The 12778-nt window shown below is 63.0% G+C and overlaps 3 protein-coding genes across 4 annotated transcripts; all 3 read left to right on the plus strand.

The window, feature by feature from the left end:
• The first annotated feature begins 6 nt into the window (after window positions 1-6).
• On the plus strand, window positions 7-5118 carry UBTD1 (ubiquitin domain containing 1). Of its 2 annotated transcripts, none has more exons than XM_057380528.1 (3): window positions 7-82; window positions 3837-4064; window positions 4291-5118. In XM_057380528.1, exons 1-3 carry the CDS (start codon window positions 13-15, stop codon window positions 4674-4676), a joined length of 684 nt encoding a protein of 227 aa, XP_057236511.1. In that variant the 5' UTR covers window positions 7-12; the 3' UTR covers window positions 4677-5118. The 2 variants fall into 2 exon arrangements, with proteins under 2 accessions (XP_057236511.1, XP_057236519.1); XM_057380536.1 differs by lacking the exon at window positions 7-82 and adding an exon at window positions 919-1085 and having other exon boundaries at window positions 3820-4064.
• Window positions 5119-5198: 80 nt separating this feature from the next.
• Window positions 5199-9027, plus strand: ANKRD2 (ankyrin repeat domain 2). Its single transcript, XM_057380545.1, is given in 10 exon segments — window positions 5199-6412; window positions 6414-6542; window positions 6930-7043; window positions 7123-7284; window positions 7471-7578; window positions 7713-7811; window positions 8052-8150; window positions 8287-8385; window positions 8640-8738; window positions 8828-9027. Coding segments are annotated over 10 exon segments (1575 nt in total). The 5' UTR covers window positions 5199-5851; the 3' UTR covers window positions 8933-9027.
• Window positions 9028-9778: 751 nt separating this feature from the next.
• Window positions 9779-12776, plus strand: HOGA1 (4-hydroxy-2-oxoglutarate aldolase 1). The gene is made up of 7 exons (XM_057380610.1): window positions 9779-10068; window positions 10680-10808; window positions 10885-11012; window positions 11126-11260; window positions 11432-11528; window positions 11663-11796; window positions 12366-12776. The coding sequence occupies exons 1-7, from the start codon at window positions 9840-9842 to the stop codon at window positions 12513-12515; spliced, it is 1002 nt and encodes a 333-aa protein (XP_057236593.1). The 5' UTR covers window positions 9779-9839; the 3' UTR covers window positions 12516-12776.
• Window positions 12777-12778: the final 2 nt, after the last annotated feature.

Raw genomic sequence — 12778 nt, forward strand, 5'->3', positions numbered from 1 at the left:
GTCGGCCCCGCCATGGGCGGCTGCGTGGGGCGGCAGCGCCGGGAACGGCCCGCCGCCGGCGGCAACACCCGCAAGCGAGCAGGTGAGCCGGGGCCGTCCCGCCTGGGCACCCCCGGGATCGTGGGCACCGGCGCGGGGGAGTCCCGTGTCCCCTTGGGGGTGGTGGGCGCGGGAGGAACGTGGGCACTGGCGGAGCGCAGCCCGCCACGGGACGGCTCCCCCCTCGCATAAGCCCAGGAGCCGCTCTGTGCCCTCGGGGTTCCCGGACAGCGGGGGTCCCGGTTCGGTGCGCGGCCTCGGGAGCGRGCGGGCACCGCGGCTCCCGTCCCGGCGCCCTGGAGGCTTTGGGGGGTCAGGTCTGGGATGCGCTGCCCTTTCAGTTCCCGGCTCCTCCCGGGAAGGGGGTGTCCGGGGGGGACTGTAGGGTGACGGGTGTCCTCGGTCTGGGCTCGGCAGCGTCCCCCAGCCCCGCGCGTCCTCCTAACGGCAGGGTCCTGCCTGCCCGGGGTCGGTGCTGCCCCGTCCACCTGGCTGCTGCCGGAGGGGGAGACCCCGTCCCTGCTGCCCTGGGGCTCCGGGAGGTGCGGGGTGGGCGGGGAGCGGCTGCGCCGGTCCGGAGAGCAGCGGGGGGCTGGTGCAGCCCCGCGGCCCCCCGGAGTTACCGGTAGCCGAATACCCGGGTGCCGTGAGGCACTTCCCCGTGATGCCATCCGGGAGGGTCCCGGAGGCCGCGGGGATGGGCACGGTGGACTTTCGGCGGAGAAGCCGTGGGCAGGCAGGATGAATCACGCCTTTCCCTTGCCGCCTCCCCGGCCGGTGCCGTCGCAGCCGGTAATTACCGTGTTTATGGCAGAGCGGTAGTGGGCGGCGGGAGAGGAGGGGCAGGAAGCGTGTGCCCGGGACGGGACGCCCCGGCCCTCGCCCGCAGCTGGGATGAGGGAGGGAAGGGCGTTTTCCGTGGGACGGTGCCTGCCACTCCRACAGCACGTGCGGGGTGCCGCGGCTGCCGGGCCGGGCTGTGCCCCCACTGCGCGGGACTCGGTGTGCCAGCCTGCCCCGGGGATGCCTTGCCGGTATGAACGGGGGTGACAGTCCCACSCCGCCCGGGCTCACTTTGCCCCCAGGGATGCCTTCTGGCAGGTATCAGTGAGGCCTGGGGTCCTGGCTGGCTTCCCTCAGCTTGGCAGGATGTGGGGCTGTTGCCTTGTAGCTCAGACTGCTGTGATGCGGGGGGTAGGGACAGATCCCAACATCTGGATCTGCGTGATCCCTTCCTGTGTCAGGCAACACCTGCCTGTAGAGCCTATGTCTCCATCCCCACTTGCTCTTCTGGGATTGGTCCTGATGCCTTCCTGGTCTATTGCTGGCAGTTGTTGCTGCCGTTTTCTTGCAGTGTGTCCCTTCCTGGGAGAGCAGGGCTGTCACTTGTGCCAGGTGCCGTGGCCGGTTCCTGCCTTTGCTTGCATGGTGCCACCAGCCTATGGGAGCTGCTCWGCAAGTGGTGGAGGATGAAGCAAGGCTTCAGCTGTCCTCACCTGCAGGATGGGGACACTGCCCTGTGCCAGCAGGTCCCAGTACACAAGGACCTGCTGTCAGTGGGGAGGGGGCTCTGCCTGCCCACCTCTGCTACCACAGGGGCCTTGCTAAGCAGCCCACCTGCCTGGCCAACTCCTGCCCTGRCTGGGGCTTGCTGTGACCTCTCGTGGAGGGGTCCTGTGAGGGCTCCCAGCAGCAGGTAACAGCGTTTGTGCCTGGGGTGGCCAGCTTCCTGCAGCAGGAGCTGGGGATACTGTGGCATGCAGCATCCCAACYGTGCCTGGCTCAGGAGGGGACCAGCCAGCACTGCTGGAAGCGATGTTGTGTGCCATCTGGCTGACATCTTCTCCAGGGCCTCTAGGACCTGTCAGCTGGGGCTGTCTGCAGCTCTTGCAGACAGGGAGCAAGCCCCAGGGCAGAGAAGCCTTCAGGTCACATCCTCTTGCCTGGGGGTCCCTCAGCAGGCCACTGTGGGGGGCTGAGCCACAGGCCGGGTGCTGCAGGCACAGGGCAGGGGCAGGCTGCCAGCCAGATCCTGTTGGCTCGAGTCCGGGCACAGCAAGCGGATGGACCTGTCTGGTGGTGCTGCCRTGGAGAGTTGCACAAGGGGCCAGGAATAGAGCAGCAGGAGGTGATTAGAAGGTGCAGGCCCAGCTGGGCGGTAGCAATAAATAGACGAGGCTTAAGCCCCTGCCTACCTGGGCAAGGCTGCTGGGCACTCCTCTCCACACGAGGCAGCCACAGCCTGTCCCTACGCCCTGCCACAGACCACCCTCACAGCTCCAATCCCGCTATCTCCTCTGGGCCAGCCTCTTCCCTTGGTTGCAAGCAGAGCCGGGGGAATGGTGCTGACTGGGAGTGCTGGCCAGGAGTCCTGGCTATGAGGACATGTGCCACAGCCTAGTGGCCACAGAAGTGTGGGGACATGATCCCAGGCATGTCCTTCGGGCTGGCTGTGGACACTTCTCCACTGTCCACCCAGGGCAGGTGTTGCTTTTGACCTTGCTCTGTCCTGTGGTGCTGCAAATCCCTCTGGCCCAGCACCGTGACTGCTGAATCGGCAGCACTGGCTGCAGCCGGCTGCCCTTGCTCCTCCAGGGATGCTGGCAGGATGCTGCCTGCCAGGGATGCTCCGTGCCCAGTCCTGGGGTAGCTGAGCACCTGTGCCCTTGGGGACCCCTGGGGTGGGTGCTTRCTGGGAAGCAGATGCTGTGCTGGCTGCAGTGCTCAGGGGTAGGGTGATGCAGGGATGGTACAATCAAAAAGGTCATCTAGTGCCTTGTGTCACCACACACTTGCTCAGGAACAGCTGCCTGGGGAACCTGGCTGAGGCCAAAGCTGGCAGCGGTGGCTGTCTCCAGTGGCTGGAGTGTGTGGCATCATCTTGCCTGGCAGGTCACTGTGTGGGCACAGGCATCTTCCTGCCCAGTTTGAGCCTCACTTTTCCCTTGTCCTGTCCACAGAGGAGTGGTGCTGGCTGGCCAGCCCAGGGAGAGAGGTGACAGGAAGGAGCTGTTATCATTTATTGTCCCCAGCTCAGCTGGGAGTGACAACAACTCCTTCCTGCCTCATGTGTCTGGCCTGGCCATGGTGCCAATGGGACWGGGCTGTTCCCACAGGGCTGCAGTCCAGTGTAGTGAGGGCTTCGTGGTGCAGGACTGGCATGGAGGTGGCTCGGACTCCTGAGCAATGATGGCTGCTGAACATCTCTGGGGATGTGGTTGAGGGCTGCTTCRTGGACAGCCAGCTCAGTTGAGCCCATTGCTGGGGCAGCTGCAGTCTGACAGCGATGACCTCTGTCCCCTGATGCCTGGGACACTGTGTGCCTGCTGTCTTGCCTGCAGCTGGTCCCTGTCATCCCAGGGTGGGCAGAGGGGACGGTGAAGTCCTGACCCCGCCTTCGCTGCAGCTCAGCCTCTGTAATCCCCTTCTCGTTCCGACTCACCAGCTTATTTCCTGGCTAATTCCCCAAGCTATAAATACTGCTCTGCCTCAAAGGGCCCCRAGGTCCTGTGGCCACCCCACGGGACAGCGGCTGGTCCCCCTAACATGGAAGCAAGAGCCCTTGTCCCCTCTGAGGGAGAAGGGTGTCACTTGGGGCACCAACTGCTRTGGGACCAGTGGGATCTTGGGCAAGGCTAGTTTTAGCCCAGTTGCCCTGGCTTCACTGGGCAGTGATCCTTCAGAYCCTTACGGGGGTGCAGGAGGTCGCCAGGAAGCACCTTTGGGTATGGGGAGCTGGGGGGCTCAGGGCCCAAGGGGAAACCCTGTCCTTTGGCTGAGTATCCCCCGCTCTGCAGGCCGTAATGAGCCTCTGAAGAAGGAGTGTCCCAAGTGGAAGAGCGACTACCCCATGACAGACGGGCAGCTGCGCAGCAAGCGGGACGAGTTTTGGGACACGGCACCCGCCTTTGAAGGCCGCAAGGAGATCTGGGATGCCCTGAAGGCAGCTGCCTATGCTGTAGAAGCCAATGACCACAGCCTGGCCCAGGCCATCCTCGATGGAGCCAGCATCACCCTGCCCCATGGTGAGGGTCAGCACTGGGGGTTTGGGTGAGGTGTTTGCTGAGTGCCCCAGATCTGGGCACATGGGGGTCCTAGGCTGGAGTGGAGAGGGTCTCCCACCTTCCATCCACAGCTSAGCCCAGCCAAGGGGAGCAAGGCCGGCTGGGCCACACTGCTTGGGGTGGCCCTGTCCCTGTTTGGGTGGTCCACAGGATGCTCACCCTTAGCATTTCATCCTGCTGTCCTCAGGGTCCCTGACKGAGTGCTATGATGAGCTGGGCAACAGGTACCAGCTGCCCGTCTACTGCCTTGCACCTCCTGTCAACCTGATCCTGGAGCGGAGCGAGGAGGAGGCGGTGGAACCGGCCGAGCCCCTGCCCAATGCCCGGCGGGAGTTTGCCCTCAAGGTGCGCCTCTCCACCGGCAAGGACCTGCGGCTCAGCGCCAGCATGAGTGACACCATTGGGCAGCTGAAGAAGCAGCTGCAGGCGCAGGAGGGCATTGACCTGGCCTGGCAGCGCTGGTTCTTCTCAGGCAAGCTGCTCACTGACCGCACACGACTGCAGGAGACCAAGATCCAGAAGGATTTTGTTGTGCAAGTGATTGTCAACCAGCCCCTTCCACCCAGGAACTGAGCCACCCCCTACTKGTTGAGGGGAGAGGGCAGGGGGCTGGGGGACAGTGGCACCTCTGGAGATTCCCTGTGCTATGTTCCAGCCCATCCAGAGCTGCTCCTCCTTCTCCCCRAGGCTGCCCTCCACACGGGTGACCCCCAGGAAGGTGTGCGTGGGGCTGTGCCACCACGGTGGCTCCTCTTGGCTGGGGACACGGGCAGGCGCCGTGTTTGCTGCTGGAGGTTTGAGACCAAATGTCTCTGGGGCTTGGGTTCCCCTGCCAGGCTGTGCCGGCGGGGAGAGGCTGTGACCCACTGGGCTCTGGCTTCCCCCTGGCCAGGAGACCCATGGGGTGCTGGGCTGGGTGGAGATGTCTCCCCTCTGTATATAGTCTGTATTTATCAATAAAATCTTCATCCTTCCTCTGGCCTYGGGGACAGGCTGGAGGGARCTGTAACCCAAAGCCATGGGTGGTSTCTGTGCCTGTTCTATATCAGTTCCTGTGTCAGAATSGGCACAGGGTGGCCAAGGGTAGCCTGGGCACCCCAGCTCTGCTCCCTAATACCACACTCACCCTGTCCTGCCAGCCCTGGCTCTTTGCCTGCCTGGACCCTTCCCCAGTGCTGCCAGAATCATCCCATTGTCCTCCCAGCTGCTTCTGAGTCTGGGSTCACCACCTCCCTTTCCTGGTGCATCCTCTCTGGAGTTTTAGTCCTGTGTCTGCCCTTGAGCCAGGTGGGACAGTCTGTGGAGAGGAAGAGTCCCAAGACTACTGTCATGGCCACCATGGCCTGCCCTAGTGAAAATAGTGTTCTTTCTGCTGCCAGATGCTGTGGCACCCAAGGGATAGGGCASCCAGGAATGGCCCTGGGGACTACCCAGGAGGGTAACAGTGACGTGTAGCTGTCTGTCCCTCCCCCAGGTCATGTGCTGGTGGACAGTGCCCAGTGCATTAACTGTCCTGACACAAGGCAGTGTTGGCTTCATCTTACAAGGGGGGAGTTCTCGGGAGGCTTGAACAATGTTCCTGCTGCCGGGAATAGCTGCCAGCTCTGCTTGTTGGCCCCATGTGAGCCCAGTCCTGCTGCCAGGCTGCCATGTGCAGCGGGGGAGGTCAGGCAGCCACGGGGATCCTGGCAGGGCAGCTCGGAACGTTCCACACCTGAGGTCATCCTCTAAAGCTGCACAGAAGGGCCATGACTCCTGGCATCCCATGCTGCCTGCTGCTGGCTGAGAGGCTTGAGAGGACCCACTGCCTCCCTTTGGGGTGGGCAGGCCCACTCCAGACCCCCTTCCTGTCGAAGGTACCAGGGAGCCTCAGGCAATGTTGGTGGCTGCTGCAGCATCTGGTTGCACAGAGATGGGGTGATGGGAGCCATGGGAGCACTTTGCTTGCCCAGGGTGGGTGTACAGGCATAGGTGCCATGCCATGGGATGATTCCAGATCATATCCCTCCTCTGCTGAGCCTCTCTTGGCTGGCTGTCACAGGTTCTACACACCCCAGCTCCCCGTAACAAGCACAGGTGTCCTGCTCAGCCCGGAGGGGGGGCAGTGGGTCTCTTTAAGAGGGTGTGGGGCTAGAGAGGTGAGTCAGGGCACCAGAAAGCRGGAGGGTGAGCTCATGGTAAAGCTGCCCCAGTCATGTGGAGCAGCCACAGCTGTTGGTGCCCTTGTGCTGTGGGACGGAGGGGCCAGCGGCATAAAGCCCCACGGCCAGCGAAGCTGCCAGCAGCACCAGGAGCCAGGACAGAGCACTCCCTGCCCGTGGTGGCAAGAAGAGGACGCATCCTGCACAGGACTGYACATTGCGGACGAACATGGAGCTGGATGTGGAACGGGCCAAGGAGCTCATCGAGCAGAAGCTGGCAGAGGAGGAGGAGGTGGAGGTGGGTCCATAGGGCAGGGGGACCTTCCTGGGCTGTGGCAGGAACCCCCATTGCACTGTGTCCATCCCTAGGGATGGACATGAGGAGGTTGGCGCTGACCTTGCCATCCTGGAGGATGTAGCAGGGTGGCCAAGGGCTCTCAGAGGGATCAGGTTCCYAACCCGGCAGCTCTAGCCCATGGGGCAGAGCTGAGCAGCAGGCAGGTGCCCAGCTTWCCAAGCAGGGTGGGTAGGCAAGCGCAAGCCCGAGGGCTGCCAGGCACACGGTAGACGTCAGCGGCGATGGGAGCCACGCCCAGAGCCCCCTCCCCCGACAGGCTGGGGATAGAGGCAGCGGAGCTGTTCTGTGCCYTGCCAAGAGCGTGCAGCCCCCGCTGTGCCTGTGCAGAAACTCAAAGARGATGGTGCACCGGAGCCGCCGGCCGTGGAGCGGATGAACACACCTGAGCTGGAGGAGGAGAAACGCTGTGGCCYCAGGAACCGGGGCCTTGAAGCCATCAAGGTGAGGGGGTTGGGGTGCGGGGTGGCCGCGGGTGGCTGGGTGCACAGAAGTCAAACGGGGCAGTGTGTGTGCTCACCAGGGCCAGGAGAGGGTGCGGAGGAGTTCAGTGGATCTGAGGCGGGAGATCATCGACGTGGGGAGCATCCAGCGACTCATCGAGCTCCGCAAGCAGCGCCGGCAGCGCCGGGCAGARCGGGCGGCCACCCCCGAGCCCACCCCGCCACCGGAGCCCCTGGAAATTGTACGTCGGGGGTCCCAAGATGTGGGAGGGGGRCTGCTGAGAAAGGGGCTGGACCACGAAAAGGCCAGCCCCCGAGTCACCCTGCCAGCCAGAGACCTCCCTGGGGAAGCAGGACAGGGGGCCCGCATGTTGTCCCCTCTCCTGCACCGCTGTGATGCCCCAGGCCTGAGTCTGTCCCCTTGCCAGGAGGGTCCTGTGGAGCCAGAGACCTTCCTGCGAGCCGCCGTCCAGGGCAAGATGTACATCATTGAGAAGTTTCTGKCAGACGGTGGCTCCCCTGACACATGTGATGAGGTAGCATCCCTGACAGCCACTGACTGCCCCAGCCTGTTCCCTGCCACCGTGTCCTGTAGCCCGCCCCATCGGGTACAAACAGACTGAGCCGGGGAGGATGCATCCATCCATCCATTGTGCCACTTGCCTTCCAGTTCCACCGCACAGCCCTGCACCGCTCCTCGCTGGAGGGACACATGGAAATCCTGCAGAAGCTGCTGGACAGTGGGGCCACTGTTGACTTCAGGGACCGGGTGAGGCTGGGTCCWGCTTCCAGCTGCATGCTGGTCTGAGCATCTGTGTGTGGTGGAGCCAGAACTACAGCTGGACTGGGGACCCTGCAGTGGGGCAGTGCTGTCCCCATCACAGAGGTGGCTGCAGGCAGGTCTCTGCCAGTTCAGCTCCAGCAGACGGACCTGCCGGGGCAGGTGTAGGGGTAGGGTAGGGCTGTCCCCCACCATGACCGTGACCCTGACCCAGCACTGTGTGTCCAGCTGGACTGCACTGCTGTGCACTGGGCCTGCCGCGGCGGACACCTGGATGCTGTCAAGCTGCTGCAGGACCGTGGGGCAGACCTCGATGTGAAGGACAAGGTGAGCAGGGCAGAGCCTGGGGTCACAGGGTTGTGCCAGGGGCAGGGAATACCCTGGAATACCGGAGCTGAGCCTGTGTTGGGTTAGAAGGTGTGGGTGCTGATCGCCCCTGATGTCCATCTCATCCCCCCTCAAGCTGCTCAGCACACCTCTTCATGTGGCTGCCCGAACCGGACACCTTGACATTGTGGAGCATCTCATCCACTGCGGGGTGGATATCAATGCCCCAGACAGGGTGAGTGTTACAGCCATGCAGGCATCACTGATCCCCTCCCCTTTGTTGGGTCCTCCAAGGGCTTCCAGCACTCACAGTGGGGCTCGTCTGGACACACCACACATGTCCAGGGTGGTTGCAGCCACAGCCAGGCCTGAGACAGGCACAGTCCCCCTTGTCCTCRAGGGGAGATGGGAGCTGGGGAGTAGTGCCGGGGACAGACAGTAGGTCCCTGTCCCTGGACCACATCTCCAATGAGGCTGTGTCTCTTGCAGGAAGGCGACACAGCACTGCATGATGCCACACGGCTCAGTCGCTACAAGATCATCAAAACACTGATCTTGCACGGGGCYGACATGATGGCCAAGAATGAGGTGAGCGTGGGGGGCCAGCACTGAGGCCATTTGCTGCCCCATCACATCACACCACCCTGTGCCCAGCCTCTCTCTGCCCTCTATTGCAGGCTGGCAAGACCCCGACAGACCTGGTGCAGCAGTGGCAGGTGGACACACGCCAGGCACTGGAGACCAAGGATCTGCCCCTGGGGGAGATGGAGGTGCCTGCATGATGGCACCAGGCAGAGACCAGGGGCTGGGCTCAGCTCCGAGGAGCAGCATCCAGAGAAGGCTTGTCTGTGTCAATAAAAGTCAGCAAAGAGCAGCATTTGGCTTCAGGTGTYTGTGGGGTTGGGCAGCCTGCACCGAGGTTGATGGGCCTGGGGAAGCTGGGTTATCCTGGGTGCGGGATTATCTGGCAGCGTGATGAGCCCTGCCTCCTATCACTGGGACTCAAGTAGTGGTGACACCAAGTGGCTCAAGGGCAGGACTCYTGCTGCAGGATGCTGATTGCTCACAGTACTTTGAAGTCCCACCTGGGCAAGCTCCGGGAGGAAAAATACATGGAAGGAGCTCAGCCTGAGTTCATGTTGTGCTGGAGGCTGGGGCTGTGCCAGAGAGCAGCAGTCATACCCCTGCTGGGCAGCCATTCCGTGGGGTTGGATGGCTTCTTGTCCTCCTGCCTTTCCTGCTGAAGCCATGTCCAGGAGACACATGGTCCCTGTGCAGGTTGGGGGACATGCTGAGTGCAGTGCACACTGCTCCCTACACAGAAATGCWCACACTCACCTGTTCACAGGAGACACTATACTGACAGCCTGATCAGGTGATCCCTCACCAAAGCCCTGGAACTGCCTGCAATGCCTGGTCCCTCCCTGGCCTTGCAGCCTGGCCTTGTAGGAGGCAGAGGGATGGCTGCCAGGGCAAGCAGAAGGGCAAGCACAGCTGGGGTGGCCAAAGCTCACCTCGTTGGGTGCTGAGCTCCTGCAGCCAGCTCCTGGAGCGAGGAAGAACATCCTGAGCTCATCTGGTACCACCCCCCATGTCATCCACAGGCTGCGGGTCCCTCACGTGCCCCGTCAAACATTAACAGCCCCTGAGCGGGGCAGGCAGCACAGCCAGGGGCAGCACCTAGCCGCCATGGCACTCGGCACCCGCCTCGCCTCCTCCCTCCGGCGCGCCCTGGCAGCTCTGCACTGGGCAGCTCCCGGGCAGCGCCGGGGGCTCAGCACCCCGCGGGGATCAGAACCCTCATTCGATCTCAGGGGCATCTTCCCACCCCTTGCCACCCCCTTCTCACCCACACAGGAGGTGGACTATGCCCAGCTGGAGGGGAACCTGCGCCGCTATGCCAGCATCCCTTTCCGAGGTAAGCGCTGCCCGCTGTCCCTCTCCGTGCAGGCTCCCGTCAGATTCCTGCCTGCCACACAGGCTGACAGGCAGCATGCAGGCAGCCTGCCAGCTTTCCAAGGGTGCTCAGCCTCCAGCCGGACTTTGCTCCGGGGCTGGCAGCCCCTCGGGTCACCCCCGGGGCCCTCTGTGTGGCACGTGTCCCGGCACGCAGTGTGTCCTTGCACATGCCCACCACATGCCAGCATGTGCTTGCACACATGCTCCACACGTGTGCAGGCTTGCATGCATGCTCCACACGTGTGCAGGCTTGAACCTAGGCACTGCACTCCCATGCACACTCCCATACATTCAAGAGATGAGTATCTGTCAATTGCCAAGGATGGATAGATGATAAGAGAGGAGCTGCACAAGAGGCTGCAGCCTCACAGGGAGCTTCCCCAAAATATCCTCTCTTCTGACCAGGAGGCTGGGGCTGCAGGGACATAGGCAGGAGAGGGCACACTGTGGGCTGCAGAGCTTTGCCTGGGTGCCACCAGCAATAAAGGAGTGAGAGTGATGGGCAAACCTGACAGTCCTGGCACCCTTCTCCTGTGCCTGAGCCCTGCCCTTGCCACATTTTTATTCCAGGACTGGTGGTGCTGGGCTCCAATGGAGAGTATCCATACCTKGCACCCCGTGAGAGGGTGGACGTGGTGAGCCACGTGCGCCGGGCTCTGCCCAGAGACCGCTTGCTGATGGCTGGCTCGGGCTGTGAATGTGAGTGCCTGTGTGGGCAGTGTGGGGGGCATGTGTCCCCCCTGGAGCACGCCTCACCCCTCTGCCTCCTCCCCAGCCACCCAGGCCACCATCGAGCTGACGGTCAGCATGGCAGAGGCAGGGGCTGACGTGGCACTGGTCGTGACACCCTGCTACTACCGGGGGGCCATGACCAGTGCTGCCCTGSTCCATCACTACACAGAGGTGAGCCATGTCCAGTGCCTGCCAGCACCCCCAGGAGGGGCAGCAGGGTAGAGAACACATCCAACATATCTCCAACCCACCCCAGCTACTGAGCTCTGCCTGGCTGCCTGCAGGTTGCCGAYGCATCCCCCATCCCTGTGGTGCTCTACAGTGTCCCTGCCAACACCGGCCTGGACCTGCCCATGGAGGCTGTCATCACCTTGGCTCAGCACCCCAACATCATTGGCATCAAGGACAGCGGTGGGGATGTGAGTGAAGCAGGACTTTCCCGGGCTGCTTACTGCCAAACCTGAACCCAAGTTGGGAATGGGGAACTGGGACTTGCAGCACTTCCCTGGACCCCAGGGCTGCTGGAAGGCACCCTGCAGCGAGGGGAACCGGGTGATACCTGCCCCAGGGCATAGCATGTCTCTCCCCAGATCACCCGCATGGGGCTGATGGTGCACAAGACAAGGCAGGAGGATTTCCAGGTGCTGGCAGGATCGGCTGGCTTCCTGCTGGCGAGCTATGCTGTGGGTAGGTGCATCTGCCCGTCCTTGGCAGGGGGCACTGCCTGTGGACACTGGCAGGGGGAGGCAGGTGAGGGACCGGGAGGTGCTGGCTAGGCACAGWGTGCTGAGCTGGCTGTCAGTGTGTCCTGGTGTCTCTAGGTGCCTYTGGGGCTGTCTGTGCCCTCGCCAATGTTCTGGGTGACCCGTTGTGCCAGCTGGATCGCCTGTGCCGACACGGCCAGTGGCAGGAGGCCCGTGACCTGCAGCACCGCCTCATTGAGCCCAACACAGCGGTGAGCAGGCAGAACCCCTGGGATGCTGAGGGTGCCAGGCTGTGACAGAGCCAGGGGGAGGCAAAGGATGGAAGTCCCTAGGGCTGCAAGGGGTGGAAGGGTGGCTCAGGGGGACAGGACAGCACAGCACCTGGCCAGCAAGCCGAGACAGGCTGGAGGTGAGAGGGTGGGAAATTCCAGCCCTGCCATATTAAAGAACAGCACGTCCACTGGCAACGGGCACTGCCTGACCCTCCATGAGAGCCTTGCTGGCTATTTATAGGCAGCAGTGTGTGTGGAGGAAGAGCTGGTTCTTTCTGGGCCCCTCATCCCACTGTGGAGTGCCCTGTCTGGGCTGTGAAGAGCCCACCGTGCCACAGAGCTCCTGTGTAGAGTCCTGTGTGGGTGTGCTCTGCACCCCTACCCCACGGTGGGAACTTCGTGGGCTGCTGCAGCCACCTCACACCCTGCCCAGCCTTGCCATGCCMCAAGGGGACAGGAGTGATGGTGAGCAAAGGAGCAAGGGTGCACAGCAGAGCCCACAGAACATGCTGGCCCATGGGAGCCAGCCCATGCCCTCCCTCCCACAGGTCACCCGCCGGTTTGGGATCCCAGGGCTGAAGAAGGCCATGGAGTGGTTTGGCTACTACGGGGGTCCCTGCCGTGCACCCCTGGCCCCTCTGAGCCCCGTGCAGGTTGAGGARCTGAGGAGCACATTCAGTGCCAACGGCTGGTTGTGAGGTGTTCTCCATCTGCCCCTTCCCACACCAGGAAGGTACAGGATTCAGGGACCCCAGGAGCTGGGGGCATGCTGGGGACACTGGGAGGTGGCCAGAAGGCCACCCATGTTACTCTTTCATGTTGGACAGGGGTAAGCTGGGCAGAGTGGGTGGCAGGAGCAACCCCAGGCCAGCCTGCATCCCTGCSAACCCCCAGGATCCCGGTGTCCTCACCTGGGAAGAGCTGGGTCCTTGTGCCATGAATAAATCTGCCATCCYCTCTC

This window comes from Malurus melanocephalus, unplaced genomic scaffold (assembly GCF_030028575.1).
Source record: "Malurus melanocephalus ecotype Western Australia unplaced genomic scaffold, MMel_1.1 scaffold_12, whole genome shotgun sequence".
NCBI lineage: Eukaryota > Metazoa > Chordata > Aves > Passeriformes > Maluridae > Malurus > Malurus melanocephalus.